The sequence below is a fragment of the Pieris brassicae genome, chromosome 10 (assembly GCF_905147105.1).
Source record: "Pieris brassicae chromosome 10, ilPieBrab1.1, whole genome shotgun sequence".
NCBI classification, from domain to species: Eukaryota; Metazoa; Arthropoda; class Insecta; order Lepidoptera; family Pieridae; genus Pieris; species Pieris brassicae.
The window spans coordinates 6,951,666-6,971,685 of record NC_059674.1 but is presented as its reverse complement, the minus strand read 5'-3'; the positions used below and the strand labels follow the sequence as shown (position 1 = coordinate 6,971,685).

At 34.5% G+C, this 20,020-nt stretch overlaps 2 protein-coding genes across 3 annotated transcripts; both read left to right on the top strand.

The window, feature by feature from the left end:
• Nucleotides 1-1,663: 1,663 nt before the first annotated feature.
• On the top strand, nt 1,664-15,681 carry LOC123715837 (hatching enzyme 1.2-like). Its single transcript, XM_045671172.1, has 9 exons — nt 1,664-1,825; nt 2,207-2,385; nt 4,782-4,869; nt 5,648-5,697; nt 6,502-6,700; nt 8,218-8,390; nt 13,229-13,379; nt 14,498-14,640; nt 15,332-15,681. The coding sequence occupies exons 1-9, from the start codon at nt 1,738-1,740 to the stop codon at nt 15,461-15,463; spliced, it is 1,203 nt and encodes a 400-aa protein (XP_045527128.1). The 5' UTR covers nt 1,664-1,737; the 3' UTR covers nt 15,464-15,681.
• Nucleotides 15,682-16,979: 1,298 nt separating this feature from the next.
• Nucleotides 16,980-19,809, top strand: LOC123715838. Of its 2 annotated transcripts, none has more exons than XM_045671173.1 (4): nt 16,980-17,258; nt 17,900-18,222; nt 18,690-18,869; nt 19,189-19,809. In XM_045671173.1, the coding sequence occupies exons 2-4, from the start codon at nt 17,907-17,909 to the stop codon at nt 19,767-19,769; spliced, it is 1,077 nt and encodes a 358-aa protein (XP_045527129.1). In that variant the 5' UTR covers nt 16,980-17,258; nt 17,900-17,906; the 3' UTR covers nt 19,770-19,809. The 2 variants fall into 2 exon arrangements, with proteins under 2 accessions (XP_045527129.1, XP_045527130.1); XM_045671174.1 differs by lacking the exon at nt 16,980-17,258 and adding an exon at nt 17,783-17,803.
• The last annotated feature ends 211 nt before the right edge of the window (nt 19,810-20,020 follow it).

The window sequence follows — 20,020 nt, the reverse complement described above, 5'->3', positions numbered from 1 at the left end:
CTTTAATCTGTATTATATTTGTCAATGATTTAGTGTGATTGATTGATTGATTTGAATTATTTAAAATGCCAACACATTCAGCAGGATAGAGTAAACAAAGGGCGCCGGCTAAATAGAACAGAACGGATTTTAAATGAAGGAAAGTTATTGCATAAAATTCAAACAAAAACTTCCCCTATATAATATGTAATACACACGGGGCGAAAAACTTCAAGAGGTTAAGAGTATCAGAGATTTGGGTGTCGTTATAGATAGTTTACTAAGTTTGAGGGTACCCGTAGTTAATATAAAAAGATCCTCAAAGCTTTCTGGTTTTATAAAATAATAACAGGAAGTCTCGCTCTGTGTCCCTGTTACTATCTTTACCAGCCTCGTCAGAAGCATATTGCAGTTCATTAGTTGTATTTGGTCTCCTACTCATTCAGCGTGACTGCAAAAAATGTTTTTATGCAATTTATCTTTCAAAAATAAAGAGGATAGCTTTAATTTTTAAAACTTGAAATCTCTGAGCGTCCGTAGAGCAAACACCGACTTTTTGTACATTTTTAAAGTAATTTACGTGTATCCATATAAGTTCCTCGGATCGGGAGTCGTTTGTACAATCGAAGATATATAATTTACATCTCACAACGTCAAACAAACGTTGGCAGAAGTTCGCCAATTATATGTTGCGACCATACTGAGATTGCACGGAGTTTTGACGTATTTCATGGTTCTCTGGCCTCGACTGTGTCTAGAATTAGGACAATACTGTTAAGACCACTAGGTAGCATCAGGAGGAGGAGCATCATCTAGCCTCCTGATGCTACAGTGGAGACCCCAAGAAGCCTCGTATCATTGGCGGCCGGTTCTTGCTGTCCCGCTGCTCTTTTGACTTTCTTGACCTTTTAGAGGTACCAATTATGGTGGTGTGTGCATCCTTGTGTGATGGTGCCAGGGCTTTAGTCAAGAAAAGTATAGACAGGGACGTAGCACGCATCCTTAACTATCCCTATCTGTTCTGTGCCTGGTTTTCGAAAATGAAATACGAACAAAAGAATTCATTAGGGTATATACAAAAAGAACTTTTCCATTTTATAATTTAATTTCCGTCTTATATTTCTAACTTATTAGTTTTTTTACAAAGAATGTTTATAACTATATATCTATTAATTTAATAGAAGTCACCCCAATGTTTGTGTAAAATATACATTTTTAAGTTCACGGTTTTATGTTAAAACTTTGAGTTTGTGAGAAATAGTGCATTTCACACAGGAAAATCATTTATTTAAATTATTTTAAACTTTTGAATTAAAATTATAGCCGCAACTAGACAAACGAACATTATGTACTAACAAAGTCAATGTACCCACGTGTTAAGTATATTATTTTGAGCATAGTTTGTACCAAAATAGGGAATATGAAACAGCTATAACGTGTTCTATGGTGTAAGCGTCCAGGCCATGAATTTGTTCAATTATTCGCCTAGTATCGAATCAAGTACTATAATAAACAGTACGATTTATAAATATTCTTTTGTTTGGCTTTATTTATATTTATTTGTAACCATGGGAGAAATTTATATATTAATTATATAATATAGCAATAGTGTAGCAATTTTGATGCATAACGAACAAATGTACAAAACTACATTACTAAATAGTAATGCCAATTTTAGAGTCCAATAAATCGATAAAGCAACGAAGAAATATCAATAAAAGTAACTTACAATTGTGTTACATTGCTCAATATACTGTTATGTTTCTGGTACTGCTATTGATTCAAATGTGTAATGCACTATGGCGGAATGGTATTATCCATTATAATATAAATAGTAAAGATTATGGTGAGAAAAACTCGTCGTTAGATTTTTTTTATATGACACGGAGCAAACGGGCAGGAGGCTCCTCTGATAAGTGATCCATCCATGGACACTCACATTGCCAGAAGGCTAGAATTACCCTAAGTATTTAATATTATATAATTAGTACCCTAAGTCGAATTGATTCGGAAATAGTAAAGTGGGCAGCTGGTTCCACATAGTGATAGTGCGTGGCATAAACGCCTTACAAAACGCTCAGTTATGGAACGCGGACGTCGACGTGATGTGGGTGGTATTTAATATTCTGCCTTGATGTCCGATGATGATACTCAGCTTCAGGCATTAGAGATGACTTATTTCTTTTAAAGGAAATTAACAGTTAAATCTTATATTTATTATTTTCAGACCTCCACTCGCAAGATGAAATTATGTCGACATTTTCAAAATTACAAGAGGAAATCTGTTTGAAATTTTTCATGACACCATCTAATAACATGACAATTGAGAAGATATTGTATATAAGTAATCCAAATAAGCTTAAAACCTGTTCATCACCAGAATATGACTTTTCTAAAGATGTTGTGGTAAGTATTTCATTAAAAAGCAATGCTTTATTAACACAACCAGCCTTTTTATCCATTTTATAAAACAAACAAATCTTCCTTCTCAATATACAATACAAACTAATACGACACTTGTCAAATTGATTCACGTGTCTTGAACGTTGCGGCTAACTAAAACTTATTTTGTCTAGTACCGCCATCTATGTGTCAGCACATAAACTTTTCAGCTTACCGATAATTATATTTCCACGTTAATTTAGCGTTATAATGAGTATGCACTGCGTTTTTATCCTATATTAACATTAAAGTGTGTGATTGAAAGGATAGCTGGCAAAAATTGTATTCTGATGTCAAAAGATAAACTAGGGTGGAGAAAGTTTTGAGGTCTTCTCCCGGGAGGGGGCCGGATCTTGAATAACAAAATTGTACGTAAACTAGTCATGTACTGTATTCATTTCTCGGCATGTATTTATCGCAATTTTTGGAAAACACCGACTGGTTTAGAAAGTTTTTTCATTATACTTCCTACGTCATCCTAAAAACATACAGCAACGGTGGATGGCAGTAATAGTAGTTATCAACTGACAAAACTAAGATAACATGTAAGTATGTGTACCTACTTATAAGTAAAGTGTTGCCTCTTTTAAAGTGTAAAGCGAATATAGATACCTGTCCTAAATGTCCTTGCCTACGCAGAAGCGATTTTATTTTTAGGTATCACTGGGAGTTGGGGCGGCGGGACAGTGACGTGTCGATCGCGTGATTGGTAAATCAGTTGACGTCGCGCGCTGTGTACTTTCCCCCACTCCCTTGTTTAATGCTCAAGAAGTTTGCCGGTATCTGGACTGACCAACGTAACGAGATGTAATGTAACATGTTACCAGCAAGTAACGAGCCGCTAGAGCCTGGCAATACTTTCACGGTTATCATGTCTGTCATCATTCGATTCCTGCAGGATTAACCGTTTTAAAATTCTTTCTTTATCTGTTTTACTTTTCGAAACCCCATCTCTTCGATTTTGTTTTCTGAAGGTGCTGACTGCATGGATTCGATTCCATAGACACTAAAGATTTTTTGAGAATATTCTATAGCCTATAATCATCAGGGATAACTTAGGGACTGATAATAAACAGTTTTCGAAGTTTATAAAATCATTTACCAATTATTAAAATTACTATAAATAATAGTAATTATAGCTTTGGATTTAAAATTGTACATGAGTAAAATAGTAAATTATTTAGTTTTTTTTAATTAGGTATGGCTGGCCATGCGTAATACTCGTGAACGGGTGCTACTTGTGGTGACTGGTCGTACCTACTAGAATTCGTGTACGCGGTGATTCGACTATGTATTTGCGTGTTGCTCCCACGAGAGTGTAAGTGCGTGCTCCTATTTCACCATGCCTCCTGCTGATAGAGGATCTTTGACTATCTGAGACAAATTGTTGTTTTTAATTTATTTTATTATTATTTATTTATTCAGATGTCATGTGAAACATGGTGTAATGGTTGCAGCTCCTTACAAACGTTGTGTAATAATAATAAAAACTTGGCGATTAAAAAGAGTGGCAGAGAGTTTATAGCCAGTTCTTTTCCTCCGTTCTATGCCCTTGATTTGAGAACTGGCAGTAAATGTAAAGTTAGAAACATTTAATGTATATTTCTTTTTTACGTTCATAAGTGTACATTGTGTTACCTATATGAATAAATGATTTTTGACTTTGACTTGGACATCTTTTAAATTACATAAAACATAATAGTTCCGCTGTTGCTTTATATTGAATAAAAATAAAACGTAAAATACTTGTTAGCTAAAAAGGAAATAACGATAAAATCTATTATGTAAAAAATTAAATCAGATTTCTGTATCATGGTCATTTGTTAATCTAATAGGCAAGTAGATGATAAGCCTCCAGTGCTTAACACATTCGGCTTTTTGGGTCTAAGGCAAGCCGGTTTCCTCGCGATGTATTCCTACACTGTTTAAATGTTATGGGCACATAGAAAGTCAATTGATGCACAGCCGGGAATCGAACCTACGACCTCAGGGATGAGAGTTTACGCTGAAGCCACTAGGCATTGCTTTCTCTATTATGTATGTACATAAAAACTTATCTTATGGAGTTGTCAAAGACCTCGAAACAATATGGGGTTTGAAGTTGGACGCGGGAAGCTCTGGATAGATTGGGATGGCGAAGTGTACTGAGGAGGAGGAAGACCCGACCCACAAGGGGCTGTATAAACGTTGATGATGATGATGAAAAAGTTGTCAAGTCCCCTAAGATGCGTGGTTGAAATTATTGTGGAAATTACGTAATTCTCACCCTAAATAGATAGATACTCTAATATCTAATTTAAATACTATTACCTTATCAATCTAAAGACAGAATTATGTTAACATATAATGTGTATTTTCAGTACCTGCCGATCGGATATAAATGTATAAATCAAAAAGATATTTCCAGACTGGTTATAGATATGATACGGGCAAGTATTGAGAATTCTGGTAAGTTTACAAAATAATAAACAGAATAAACAGTACGTATCCTAACCTGGATATATTCGGCAGTGGGTTGATCAATTTTAAAGTCATCCAGGCACTAAGATCCAGCTCCAACATCAGTGCGTTCATCTGTTATTTGCTAAAAACCAAATTTTTATGTGTATATATATATATATATAATTAGGTTAATATATATCTACCAAGTTGCCTTTCAAGATTTATGGGAAAAAAATTCGTTCACTTGTTTTTTTAAATAAAATTTCTACATCACGGCAATTTACGTAAAGATTTTAAAATCATGGTTGCCGTTCCGCTCTTGACCACACCTCTTCACAGCCAGGTGTAAGGTGGAGGTGGTGGTGTAAGGTGTGATATCTATACATTTATCAAATATATATCAAATTGTATGTCTTTATATAAGGTTGCCTAATTAAATCTAGCCGCAAATAAAGGCTGTAAAAGATGATAATTTTTAAGGTAGAGTGAAAGATAGTTGAGAGATCATTTGTCAGACGAGGATAGCGATTGCCGGCTGTGTGTGCGACGCTTTTAAGCCATTGCGCATAAGTGCCTTTCCCATAGGTACCTAGTCTGCTGTTTTGCTTGATTTTTTTTATATTATTTATGTTTACCACTATTATCAAATTATAGAAAGATAGCATTAGGCCGATCACCTATACCTGAAATATCAATCAACTATAAAATGACGCAGAAACATCTCTGTACCATTCTTAGGACTTGTAAATGCTGATGTTAGTTATAACTCATGGTTATTTTTCAGTATCTCCTGTAAATAGCTTCGATCTTGTCAGACGAACGAACGAATTTGAGGTGATTTTTTTCTTATTATTACGCATAAACACAGTCAAAGTTTAACTTTTGTCAATCAAGGCTAGTCATGAGCCTGTAGAAGGCTGCGACACATTATATCAGATCTGGATGATCCCATTACCGTAGCTAAGTTAGAAGCCGCCCGCCCAACAAAGGGTAGACATAGTTTAAAAAAATGTGTTCGTGCATTAATGTACACACGTAAGAAATTAAACTTCTTTATTACCTTATTTTTCGAAAAATGATCTACAGAAATCTACAGAAGAAACTTTACAGAAATTGGGTAAACTAAGTTAAATAAGATAAAGTTTAACAAAAGGGTTTTATTATCATAGACATGAATACAAATACAATTATTTCATTTTACCTTATTACTACTAAGATTATTACAGAATTTCATTAATTGTAATAGAATATTTACTATCATTGTTATCGTTATAATCTATATATTTTTGTTTTTAATGGCTTCGAATCTTTTCGAATCAACCATGATAGGGACAAGAAAAAGATGGCTCGTAACCGAAAAATGTGGCGGTAAATTATTTACAACGCCGATATAGAAGCTTCACTACAAAAATTTGAGTAAAAACTGCCTTCAACAAAGCAGCTGGTTGACCACCCCACGTCGGTCTAGGCCGAAGCTCGAGTCTCGCAGGAGACGCCCTTGTGCCAATCGTGGGAAAATTTTCTTGAAAAAAGACTGGTCGAGGATCCTCCCGGTTAGATTAGAGAAAGAGCAGCTCTTTCCAAAGGTCTGTAAAGACTGTTCTGTTTTATTGACACAAATGTTCGTCTTTTATTCAGGAATCAAATAGACAATCTCTTATGTCGACAATAGATCGTAATTATATAAACACACATTACTATGAAGAATGTGGTGAATCAAAAACGCCTAAGAGACGAAGCGGTGTTACATCTAAATTGACAGAAGAGAATCTGAATTATTATAAGGGCAAAGTATGGCCGCTGGGTATCATTATGTATGGAATAGAAGAGGATTTACGTAAGTTTTATATATTTTTATAATTAAAGTACTCATCTCTGTTTTCATCACAGCGTAACCCACTTGATAGAAAGTGACGAGTAGTAGTTGAAAGTTTGCTAACAGTTACGAAGTCATTGACGCGCAAAATGTTGCCAATGTATGGGACATTCAATGGGTCAAAAAGTTATCATAGTGGTACTTTGTAACGTCAAAAAGCGTGCAACCCTGGGATGGTATTTTGGGACCCGCGGAATTGTAGAGAAGATTCCTTGTGGAAGTTAAAGTGTACATAGTAATACGCACAATAAACATTAGTAGAATAATGTACTTGATTCCATATTTGCCTAAAAGCATACAAATCTGCCAACTTTATCCACATGAAATAGACAGTCCTATGAAAATAAATTTTACAACAGTATCAGGATAAGGCGGGGGAAAAAAACATTTAGAAGCGTTGCGTCAAAGTCGATTCGACTAATGCTGAATGTTTTATGTCACGTGACATATGTATAAAAAATGTGTGCGTGTACTAGTGTGCACACAAAAGAAGTGAAACTTCTTTATGACCTTATTTTTCGAAAAATGGTCTACTATATGAACATTTACAGAAATTGGTTAAATAAAGTTAAATTAGATAAAGTTTAACAAAAGGCTTTTATTATCATAGACATTAATAAAAATAATACAATTATTTTATTTTACCTTATTACTACTAAGATTATTACAAAAAGTCATTAGTTGTAATTGATTTATTACTATCATTGTTATCGTTATAATATATTTTTGTTATTAATGAATGAATACAAGAAAAAGGTGGCAAGTAACGAAAAAATGTGACGCGTAATTGAAAAATGTAACGGTAATTTGTTTTCCAACGCCGATAAAGAAGTTCGTTGTCTGTAAAGTCGGTTTTAGTGACGATAATTTAACGTGATAACGATTCGAAAATATTAATAAAAAATTACATAGTTTTATGAATTGAATTTAATTATTATCAGTCAATTATCATTTTTTTTATAATAAAGAGTTAATTTTTTTTCGAAAAATTCGTCCGTAAACCGACTTCTTTTTAAAAATCAAAGAACAAATATATGAGATAATTAACAATATTCTTAAAATGCAAGATTTTTCCTTTTTTGTTGAAATTGTTGTTGTAATGAACAATTGAATTAACGAAAACCATTCGTTTCACTTCATAAATAGATGACAAAACAGTTAACGTATAGGATGTGCGCTGCCGCCGTCGTACTCTCTTTACGCGGTCGCATCGACCGATGGAGTAGAAGAGGTAAATGCGTCACAAGCTACACGCTTAGGCTGATCGTGCCTCTCTATCGCTTGTTCCGTGCTCTCGCTTGCACGTCATGTTTTTTCGTGCGTGCAGCAGGCGTTCATAAATTTATAAGATGTTATCACGTCAAAAAATAGTTGTGAATTTTAGATTAAGTAATGATTATTGACCGTCTCTGTAACGCATTGCTAATAGCATTTGTGCAGCTTAATCAGGAGATTCTAATGTTTCAATTTCTTTCCAGGTGGCACAGTTGATCACAACGTTCTATCATTCTCTATGGCCTCCATAGAACTGTCAACGTGTGTCGTATTCCAAGAAATAAGTCATAATGATGATCTGTCACCTAAAAATTGTGTATGGTTCGGTAAACTTGGGCAAGATATTCCATTGTTAGGATTTGGAGAAGGAAACCAGGTAATTTCCTTTTAAAAGTTTATTTAATCGTCAACGTCAACCTTTACGTGTTCATTACATTTTCTTGACAAAAATATAAGATATATTCGATAAAAAAATAGTCTCTGACACGAAACTCTTAAACAGTATTAAGATTAGGCACGCGAATACATAATATTTCAAGCATGCTACGTTAGCGTTGATTCGTCTAATCTGTGACCATTTTCTGTCACGTGACTGACGTATGATATCATTAGTATAATATCAAAAAAATCTATATGCATATTTTATATATATATAACCATATAACGCATTTAAAAGCCGCTTTTCTACGGATTATTCTTATTAAAACTTCATTCTTCATAGTGTTAAATATAACATATTGTTACGAAGACGGGTCGACTACAATGTTTCTAGATTTTTCCACTAGTTAGAGAACTTTTCAGCAGGCTGAAATATGATTTCTGACCGTTTCAGGAGAGGGTCAATCACATATTAGAAAATTGTAATTTTCATAATGTTACCCTAGTTTTCAGGAAGCTGAAACCTTTTTTCAGTCGGTTTCAGAACATGTGTAGTCGAGTAGTGCAGTTTTCAGGAGACCCGTTTTCAGGCGTTTTCAGGCCTAGTTATACCCCTTTGGTGAAGGAATATTCTAGACCGAACTTTCTAGGTGTGAGACAAGGACGAAATGATACGAGAGAGAGAGAGAGAAGATCAGAACTTTCTCGAAACTAGACGAGCACTCTAGAACGCCGTACGACAAGGACGGAGCAACGTGCGAAAGAGACAAAGAGTGCGAACGTTCTAGAATTGTGCAATCGCTACTCAGTAGCAAGCCCGCCTAGAAAGTTCTCGAATATTGTTTAGAATTATTCCCAGGGATATATAAGCGAGCCGAAACGCGACTAGTCACTTAGTTTTGAATGCGATTACACGAGAGAAACACCGAAGCGATAAAGTGCGAATAAAGTGAATATAAGTGATAAAGTACTGTGTGAAGTGTGCATAAGTGAAGTATTTAGTGACTGTGTTTTTGTGTGTTATTAGTGAATCTCTGCAATTAATTTTGTGCCCATAAATTCCTCATTGATTTTTCAAGAAATAAACCCTTGAAGAAATCTACGGCATTTTCTATCCGATCCCCTAGCTCGTAACATTTTGGTGTCAGAAGTGGGATAGAAACATGTCAATTACTCCAAGGGAGTATCGTGAGGAATTTGTGGCAGGGTCTGCAGCAGATATGGAGATGCAGACTATGAAAACTGAGGCATTGAAAGATAAGTTTAAAAACCTGGACAGTAGGTTATCTAAACAGGAGAAACGCTTGCTTGAGTTGGAAAAGGAGGTTCAGTGCCTTAAGATGTCAGGTTTTGTGGAATCATCTGGAACGCTAGAAACACCTACCTTTAATGGTTCTTCTTCTTGGGGGGCCTATAAGGTACAGTTTGACGCTCTGTGCAAGATGAACGGTTGGAAAAATGATCGGGCTGTAGCTGCTCTTATGTTGGGACTGCGAGGCGAAGCCTTGACCGTTTTAGAAGCCATGAAAGGTGATGTGACACTAACGCGACTGCTGGATGCCCTTGAGTCACGTTATGGGGACTCACATTTGGAGCCAGTCTATAGGGCTCAATTACGGGAGAGAGTGCAGCAACCAAATGAGAGCTTACAAGAATGGGGCCTGGAAATAGAGAAGCTGGTAAGGAAAGCCTTCGCATCCTTACCAGATGTCGCAGACAAGATATTAGTACAAACCTTCATTGATGGAATAAGAGATCGTGAAGTCAGGATAAGTGTAAATCTTGGTCACCCCAAGAACCTGAAGGATGCTCTAGCCCATGCGTTGGAGGTGGAGGCGATTCGGAAAGATCTTCAACCTTACCGCATTAGGGCTGTCACGGAAAAAGCTAAGTGTCAACGAGGGCCAACCTGTTACACCTGTGGGGAAGTAGGGCACATGAGGTTTTCATGCCCTAAGAAAGACTTCCGAGGTGATGTGAAGGTTAGACGTGGGAATACCTTAGTTATCGAAGGAGAAGTCAATGGAACTAAGTGTAACCTAACACTCGATACTGGAGCTTCACGAACAGTGATCAGATATCAGCTTTTGAAGACATTTTATAAAAGCCCTTCTAGAGGAATTGTACAGCTTGTGACGGCAACAGGTCAGCGCATAACCGATCGAGGAGAAGGTATCGCAACCTTCAAGATTGGTGGAAGTTTTTACAGACATAAAGTTGTTCTTGCTGACATAGTAGATGACTGTATAATCGGTTTGGACTTTATGAAGTTCTATAAGTGTAAGATAGATCTAGAAAAAGGAATGTTCAAGTGTGGAAAACAGGAAGTTTGCTTTAAAGGTAACCGTTCAAAAAGTGGTTATGACGCCTGTAGAGTAATCAATGTGGACGGACAGGCTAATAATCAACAAGAGTGGAACACAGTTCAAACAGTTCCGGATAACTATACGGAAGCCCTGTCAATAGTTCTATCAAAAGCAGAGGGGCAGTTAAAGAAATTTTCTGACATGTTATCAACCCATGAAAGAGAGCTAAGAAGGAGTTCAGATGTAGTGTCTCAAAGACCGTGCGATAAAGTTAACGAACAGGATGGAAGGGATAATGACCACGTGAGGTTACTAAGAACAGATACCATAAGTCCAGATTGGTGTGGGAAATTAATTCAGGAAGAGCAACATCAAGATTCTGACATTAAACCCATTCTGGACTGGATGAAATCTTCAGCTGTCAAGCCGCAATGGAGTAAAGTTGCATCTACAAGTAACACTACTAAGAGTTACTGGGCTCAATGGGATAGTTTAGTTCTACATAATGGAGTGTTATGTCGCAAATTGAAAAATGCTCAAGGCGATCATTTGCAGTTTGTTGTGCCAAGATTCAAGGTTCGCGACATATTAGAAATGTGTCATAGTGACTTGTCTAGTGGACATTTAGGAGTAAAACGGACTCTTATGAAGGTTAAGGAAATGTTTTATTGGATACATTATCGTGAAGATGTAGAAGACTGGATCAAGAAATGTAGAGCTTGTGCAGCTGTTAAGGATCCGCAGACTCGATGGGAAAAGATAATGGCCACCTATAAAGGGAGTAATGATGCTCGGGACGAGCATGTCTAAGGAGGGGGTAGTGTTACGAAGACGGGTCGACTACAATGTTTCTAGATTTTTCCACTAGTTAGAGAACTTTTCAGCAGGCTGAAATATGATTTCTGACCGTTTCAGGAGAGGGTCAATCACATATTAGAAAATTGTAATTTTCATAATGTTACCCTAGTTTTCAGGAAGCTGAAACCTTTTTTCAGTCGGTTTCAGAACATGTGTAGTCGAGTAGTGCAGTTTTCAGGAGACCCGTTTTCAGGCGTTTTCAGGCCTAGTTATACCCCTTTGGTGAAGGAATATTCTAGACCGAACTTTCTAGGTGTGAGACAAGGACGAAATGATACGAGAGAGAGAGAGAGAAGATCAGAACTTTCTCGAAACTAGACGAGCACTCTAGAACGCCGTACGACAAGGACGGAGCAACGTGCGAAAGAGACAAAGAGTGCGAACGTTCTAGAATTGTGCAATCGCTACTCAGTAGCAAGCCCGCCTAGAAAGTTCTCGAATATTGTTTAGAATTATTCCCAGGGATATATAAGCGAGCCGAAACGCGACTAGTCACTTAGTTTTGAATGCGATTACACGAGAGAAACACCGAAGCGATAAAGTGCGAATAAAGTGAATATAAGTGATAAAGTACTGTGTGAAGTGTGCATAAGTGAAGTATTTAGTGACTGTGTTTTTGTGTGTTATTAGTGAATCTCTGCAATTAATTTTGTGCCCATAAATTCCTCATTGATTTTTCAAGAAATAAACCCTTGAAGAAATCTACGGCATTTTCTATCCGATCCCCTAGCTCGTAACAATATTGTTACGAAATTGTGTTGACGGAAATGGTTTTCGATTTTTCCACAAGTTAACGTCGTCGTCGCTGAAATATTTACTCAAGCTGTTTCAGTGCAAGTGTAGTCAAGTGATACAGGAAGTGTTCTCAGGAATTTTCAGGACTGGTGGCTTTTATGAAGTAATATTCTAGAGTAAACTTTCTAGGTGTGAGACAAAGACGGTATAGTACGCGAAAGAGAAGGAAGATGGGAAGCTTCTAAAGCCAGACTAAACTTTCTAGAACGCGTTACGATAAGGATAGAGCGATGTGCTAAAGAAATAAAAACACAAATAATCGCACAATTATTATAGAACGTACGTTTAGAAAGATTTTTAAGATAGTTCAAGAGTATTACTAGTGTATTCCTAGTATAAGCGGGATCCGTTAACTCCGTTTCGAATGCATTTCCAAAATATTAACATAAGAGAAGAGATAAAGTATTGTGTGAAGTGCGCATCATTGAAATAATTAGTGACAGTATTTTTTATTGTGTGCATACTTTGCGTCTTTTAGTATACTTCATTCGTATATTTAAAATTAAATCTTACGGTTCCTAGGTTATCGGGGTGCTTTAAATAAACGATGATTTTAGATTAGCTCTCTATGAACCATACGCGTACGACAACAGAATATAAGCGAAATAATTAAAAGTTAATTGCTATGTAACGAATGAATGCAATATAACTGTTAAAGAGAGTGTCTACGTTTGGCTATACTCTCGGTGCGTAACTCCAACGATTTAGGAAATCGCCGCGCTTATAAAACTAAGAAAGCCCGAGTGAGCAAAATGCTCGTACAAAACTCTTGAAGAGATTTTGACATATGAAGTGTCAACTCCATGTAACATCTTTTTCAATCTATTTCTATAGAAATTAGATTTTATTGTCATAATAAATATTTGTTTGATTTCAGACACTAAAATTATCTTCTATTGTGAACGGTGTGCCGGGCCACAAGGGGCATACTATTAACAATTTGATGAGGATCCTTGGTGTACATATGACCTCCAATCGTTATGATCGTGATAACTATGTTACTATTAATTGGAATAAAGTAGAAATGGGTATAGTTGTTATTATAATAGTGATTATTATATGTATATATTCAACTATTTTAATTTTAATCAACAGCCTTAGCCTTTTAACTAAAGGCCGCTAGGTAAAGCGCCATTTAACAAGCGGCCTGAAAGATATTCAGCAAGTTGATCAAACAGTTAGGCAGATGACTTGGATCATGGACGTTGCATTAAATGCCTGTTAATTGTTAATTTGAATGTAGTCCCTCTTTATGCAACTCTTAAACTCAAAACGAAACTCTTTAAATTGTCAATATAGCGTCAACAACCCACAACTTTTATGGTGTTTTCCGAAGTTTCATGGAAAATAACGAGCACAATGCACGAGTGTAGACAACAATAATATGAATTTAGCTGTGACAAACTCAAGCGACATATTTTTTTATGTCAGATGTTTCATCTTTTTTTATTTCTGCTGAACACTATTGTATAAATGACCTCAACATAAGCCGGCAAATTTATTAAATGCTCTTACACTACGGCTTCATCTTTGAGGCCGCTAGTTAAACGGCGCTGTTTAGTCAAAAGTCTAGGCTGTTAATTGAACCCCTAATTAATATGATGGCTGCGGTATATAGATACTCGTAGTAGTTCAATATTCCCATGGTTGAAAATACTGAATTGCCTCACGATTAACTATTTTATAAATCAAACGTATCATTTTATTATTATTACTATTTTCGGCAACTTGCGAGCCCTCTGGTATTGAGAGTGTACATGGGCGGTGGTATCACTCAACATGAGCCTCCTGCTCGTTTGCTCCCTGTTCTATAAAAAAAAATGATATGTTGAGGTTCATCATCATCCGTATCACCCCGACGTCCATTGTTCCACAACCAAGCATTTTCTAAGTCAGTTTTTACTGCGCACCACCACTATGTTTAACCAGCTAAGAACCAGCTAACCAGCCCACTGAAGTATTTCCGAACCAACTCGACTTAGGGTCCTTCAAGAAAAGAGCGAACCAATTTTTCAAACACTTGACAACTTGCGAGCCCTCTGGCATAGTGAGCGCCCAGTATTTAACCCCATTCATTAAAAAAAATCTTAACAGCCATTTTGGTACTGAGTTACTGTTAGACGTTAATTAAAATTTTATTTTCAAGGTAAAGAGCATTATCTTGAGAAAGCCCCCGAAGTGTCCTGGTTGGCACAGATACCTTACGACTTTGATAGTGTTACACACGCACCAGCGAATTTTTTGTGTAATGAGTGTGAATTTGGTGCCACTACCGTGCAGCCGATACAGGTAGGTCCAACGATTATAGAAGGGTTATTTAGGCGTAGTAAGCCAGAATTTGACGTGATTAAACAATCGTTTACACAAGAGAATGCTCGCTGAACAGAATTTTTACGCTGATGAAAAGGTTACCGCCGAAACTGAAATCTATTTTGAGGCTGACAAATCGTACTATAAAACTGGTATCGAAACATTGTATAACTGCTATAATCGTTGTATCGCTCTCAGATATTGTATAATAAAATCAAATTTTATAAAAAAAAAAATTTTTTCATGATAGCCATAAAGCTTTAAGTTCGTTTTCTGGTCTATAAACAAAATCTTATAGTTGTGTGTCTCATTAATATTTCATTTGCCTATCAAAATTTGGCCGTTACTATTTTTAATTTTGGGAAGAAAATTCGTTCAATTATTTTTTAAATAAAAAATCGTCTACATCACGGCATTTTCCATAAAGATTTTAAAAAATCGCTGTTGACGTTGCGTACCTGGATGCACCTCTACGCCAGCCAGGTGTAAGCAGGTATGATTTCGATACATTTATACGTTTACATTAACCGTAATCATATATCAATGACGTATGTTAGACAGAGGTGTCAAATCATCTGTAAAAAAAATGAACAAGGAAATATATCTGAGGTTACACAAAGGTTGATTATTTTAATGGTGTTTTATAAACAGGTGTGGCTACTTGTTTCAGGATTATCTATGGCAACGTACAATGTCTATGGGCCATAAAACAGTACTAACAGATGCAGACATAGAAACAGTCAATATTATATATAGCGAGGAATGCCGTGGCCGATTTGGAAATCATGATATTTCTATATAAACAACAATACGATTAATTTCTCTTCTTGGCATAAGTCAAAAATTTTTTTGGTATTAATATAATATAATATTATTATATATATTATTATATATTCAAACATTTTAATACCATGCATATAGCATGGTATATCTTTATGAAAATGACTTGTATTTTCGTCTTGTCAGTGATCTTTTATTATACAAAAGAGTAAAGACTATTAAATTACTTAATAAAAAATACTTATTATATTTATTTATCAAGACGAGTATTGTTCTTTGAATTTCTAATCTGAAACGTTCTTAAAAATGTATTGTAGACCTCAATTAACATATTTTTTATGAACTAGCAACATATTCTAACATTTAAATATAACCATTGCCTTGTCTTAGGCCATGACATATGAAATGGCGTCTTTAATAACTTCATTTTAATTAAACAAATAATACCTAACAGCTGATGAAATATCCGCCATCTTGTTTGTTGGCGTTGGATCCAAGGTTGGTCAGTTTCGAGCATATTTTGTTAAACAATATTTAAATACCTACAAAAAAATAAAAATCTTTTAAATTTAAATAAAAAGTTTAACTATTAAGTAATAATGAGTAAAAATATATGTAATATTAATTAATAAAAAAAGGTTGGTAAGGCATAATTACCTCACCATTTCAATAAAACGTGTAGTATATACCTAATTATATTTACGTATTTATGTTAAGACACTTGATAAGAAATTATGTTTATTGTTTTAGCATTTCGCTTTATCTTATTAAATACATTATTAAATGAAGATTGAAAATCAAGTTACTTAAGTCAGTATGAAATACCGAACGAATCTGTTTATTTTTACGATGCGTGTATTTCTTTAGAATATTTGTTTGAATAATATGATATGCTATCTCACATACAGAGCGCCAAAGACAATAAAGGTTAAATTGTCTACGGCTATTTTTAAAAATCATTATAATTATGAATACAGTGGTCTGCTGAAATAAATACATTTTGCGACAGGTATCATACACTACTGCGAAACCAAATTGCGTTTTGCAACACAAAGCGTGAGCTAGTCATTCGCACATTCTCAACCAATTTTGCCGGTACCGTTACCGCTTGCGAGTACGTTCCTTTTTACCAATATCGTACACTTTTTATTTACATTGTTTCATTGTTGTTAAATCAAATCAAATATTCATAATTTATTAATTTAGGTAATACAATATACAGTTATGAACGTCAAAAATAAATATATATTAAATACTTCAATTCAAGTACGTAGAACGAAAGAGAAGAACTGGCAATACATTCTCCGCCACTCTTTTTAATCGGCAAGTTTTTTATTTTACACAATGTTTGTTAGGAGCTGCAACCATTACACCCTGTTCCATATAACATGTTAAGTAAACAATAGTTAATTAATAATAATAAAGTAAAATAAAAACAAAGATTTGTCCTCTATCAGTAGGAGGCGTGGTGAAATAGGAGCTCCGACTTACATTTTCGTGGGAAGAACACGAAACTATGTTTAGTACATAAAATACCTCTATAATCTGTTCTAGGCTTTTGCACAGAACACGAGAGGTATTCTTATTTTAGTTATTCAATAGATTTATACATAATACATATATGCTTATTTACCGATACCGACTATTGACTAAACAAGAAGTCAAAATCTCACGAATATGTCCTACTGCAATTCGTTCAATGATTATTTTCTATAAAAGGATAAATTACAAGTATACAAGTAGCAAGCGTTTATGAATATGGCGATGCTGCAGGTCCTGCTTCTGCTCCACTAATCTCAAATTGCCTGTTTTACTAGGTAAGCATATATTTGCAAAAAAATATTAGTTTTTGAAGAGCCTTCACTTTCTTTTTACTCTTACATTCAACTTCTACTGTGAAATTTTAGAACGTAATTAGAACATTATATTCTCTTAACTGCAGGTTGATATGGCTAGCAGAGATTGTTATTTGTGAGTTGTGACGGTTTATATATAAATCAAAATTACAAAGGCATTAAGACTATTAATGTTATTATTGTACACGACGGCGACATTCGACAACGCCCTCTACTTATCGTATTTCGAAATATATTCGATTCTGATGTTCCATTACACTTTAGTTTTACAATATATTAATTAAATCTAAATATAAAGGAGGCCAAGGGAGTAGAATGTAATTTAATCAAAATTTTGATTTTTGGTTGACACAGTTCAAGACTAAGAAGTGAACATTGTTTTGATATACTGTGTTAATATTCATAAAGAGTTCACAAATATAAACATTTTCATATTTGCTTGCAACTAGATATGCCTTGACCTAATCTTGGCTATTTGCAACAACATCATATGGTTAAGACAAGATGTAAGCTATGTTAATCTGTGAATATTTTCTGTTTTTTATTAGCATACAGTTTAGTTCAAATTTATGTCTATTCAAATATATATTAAAACTTTTCAGATAAAAGATGTCTCTTAAAATCAAATATAAAACACCTAGAGCAATGCCAGCAGAAGCAGTTTTGACAAGAAGCAAATTGGCACAGTTGAAACAAAACAAAACCAAAAAAAAAGTAAAGTTGTATCCTGAAAATGAATTATTGAGACTTAAAAATGGAAAACAGAAAATATCTGTGGATAAAGTTGAATGTAAAGAATTTCAACCAGATAAAGTGAAGAGAAAAATTGAGCTTAAGAAGGTGAAGCTAAACCCAAAACATAATCAAATAGTTATAGCAGATATGACTAAATGTAATAAACGAAAACGGAATGTCCCTAAGAGAGGTTTGGAATATTATTTATTGTAGACTCCTTTACATCTTGGTTGATCATCAGTTAATTCATACATTGTTTTAAAGAACTGAAGGGAATACTTGCTACTATAATATGGCAAATATAGCAAGAACGGAGAGTATTCAGATATTAATATTAAATCTGGAAACATTATTTAATTAATTCCCTAATCCTAGGTACTGGAACTGAAAAAAATAGCTTTGTGTTGGATTTTATTTATCATACTATGACTTACTCACTTAGGCATGTAGCTTTATAAACAATTCCTAGAATATGACCTGTTTTAAAGAAATTTGACCCATATTTAAAAATTATACTGTTTTGCTTATCAAAATCATCTTTCTGTCATTTTGTTAAGCTACATACAGAGAAAGAATTGTAGCATCCCCACTAAAAGTAAAATACATCTTTGCATTTGAAGAGACATGTATACATTTATAATATAAGTTACATTTCAGATGTCTCACAAGCAAGTTTTAAAGCAGTGAGTTCCCCACCCAGCGAAAATGAAAAATCTGTATTTGAATTAATAACTCTCATAGATGGGACACAAGACATGGGTGATGATGATTTTCTTGAAATACTGACATGTCCCAGCCCAGTTTGGTGGGAAGATCCACCACCTGGATATTCTGAAGGTATACTTATGTAGAATTAAGTAGAACAAAGTAATGCAACTATCCATCAACTTGAAACTTTTACAATCTATTAAATCACATTACACATTACCACCCTTTTGTTGAGATTTCTATGACACATAAAGCAACTGGTTGTTTGAAAAATTTTGGTTGAAAGTTAATTCATACTATATGCAACTATAACTTGTTTGTCTTCTTTAATCAATGTACAGTATCCTTCTCTCCTGGTCATCTGCATTACTGTATGGAGTTGGAAATACTTCAAAAATATTTGAATTTTTTACTAAATTGTTGCTAAATAGCTTTTACTTGATTCCAGATCCAATATCAGTAGAGTATATACTCAAGAAAGAAAGTCGAAATATGGAAGATGACCAGAAAGTTTCAAAAATTGAAATGAACAATATTAAGGAAAATGTAATCGAGGAAAACTTTACAAGTGTTCATAAAGATATCAAAAACGATGTGAAATATGTGAATAAATCTAAAAACTTAGAAACTTTGTTAGGTTATATTAAAAATAAAAAGCATACAATTTCAAATGTCTGTGACAGTATACAAAAGAATGAATTTAGTATAAATAAAAATGAATTGAAAGAAAATAACGAAGTTAGTGAAACTGCTGAGACAATGAAAACTGATGTTGATAACAAATCAAAAAATGAAATTAAACCTATCAATGAATTAAAACTATCCAATTTGGGAGATAGTACAGAAAATATTAATGTAATAGAAAATTTATCTGAAAATACCTTCACAGTTAGGAATAGAAAAAGTTCTTTATGTGTAGAACTTAATTCAGACGAAACAGACCATGAAGACTTAATGAATGTCTCGCTCGATGACCGTTCATTATACTTTTTGGAAAATATAGAAATTCCCATTGTAAATGAGTTTTAAATTAAATATCAACTATGAATTATTAAAATATTAAGTTTAACCTACCTGTTTTGTGACAACCCAAATCACCAATGCTGATGATTGATTCAGCCCCAGATAAAAAACAATTTCATGTACAATAAAAATTTCCCCTACACACAGCCGTTCAAGTATTACGTAAGCAGATTTACTTTAATTTTTCCCCTCCCCCCATTTCAGCAAAAGTAAGTGAATCTCTCAAAAATATCGTCATGCATCGTGATTTTTTTGAA

Coding starts and splice junctions, on each gene's coding strand:
- LOC123715837 (XM_045671172.1), top strand. CDS start 1,738: ATGTTTCTGGTACTGCTATTGATTCAAATGTGTAATGCACTATGGCGG. Junction 1,826..2,206: donor TATAAATAGTAAAGATTATG/GTGAGAAAAACT, acceptor TATTATTTTCAG/ACCTCCACTCGCAAGATGAA. Junction 14,641..15,331: donor CTACCGTGCAGCCGATACAG/GTAGGTCCAACG, acceptor TACTTGTTTCAG/GATTATCTATGGCAACGTAC.
- LOC123715838 (XM_045671173.1), top strand. CDS start 17,907: ATGTCTCTTAAAATCAAATATAAAACACCTAGAGCAATGCCAGCAGAA. Junction 18,223..18,689: donor ACGGAATGTCCCTAAGAGAG/GTTTGGAATATT, acceptor GTTACATTTCAG/ATGTCTCACAAGCAAGTTTT. Junction 18,870..19,188: donor ACCACCTGGATATTCTGAAG/GTATACTTATGT, acceptor ACTTGATTCCAG/ATCCAATATCAGTAGAGTAT.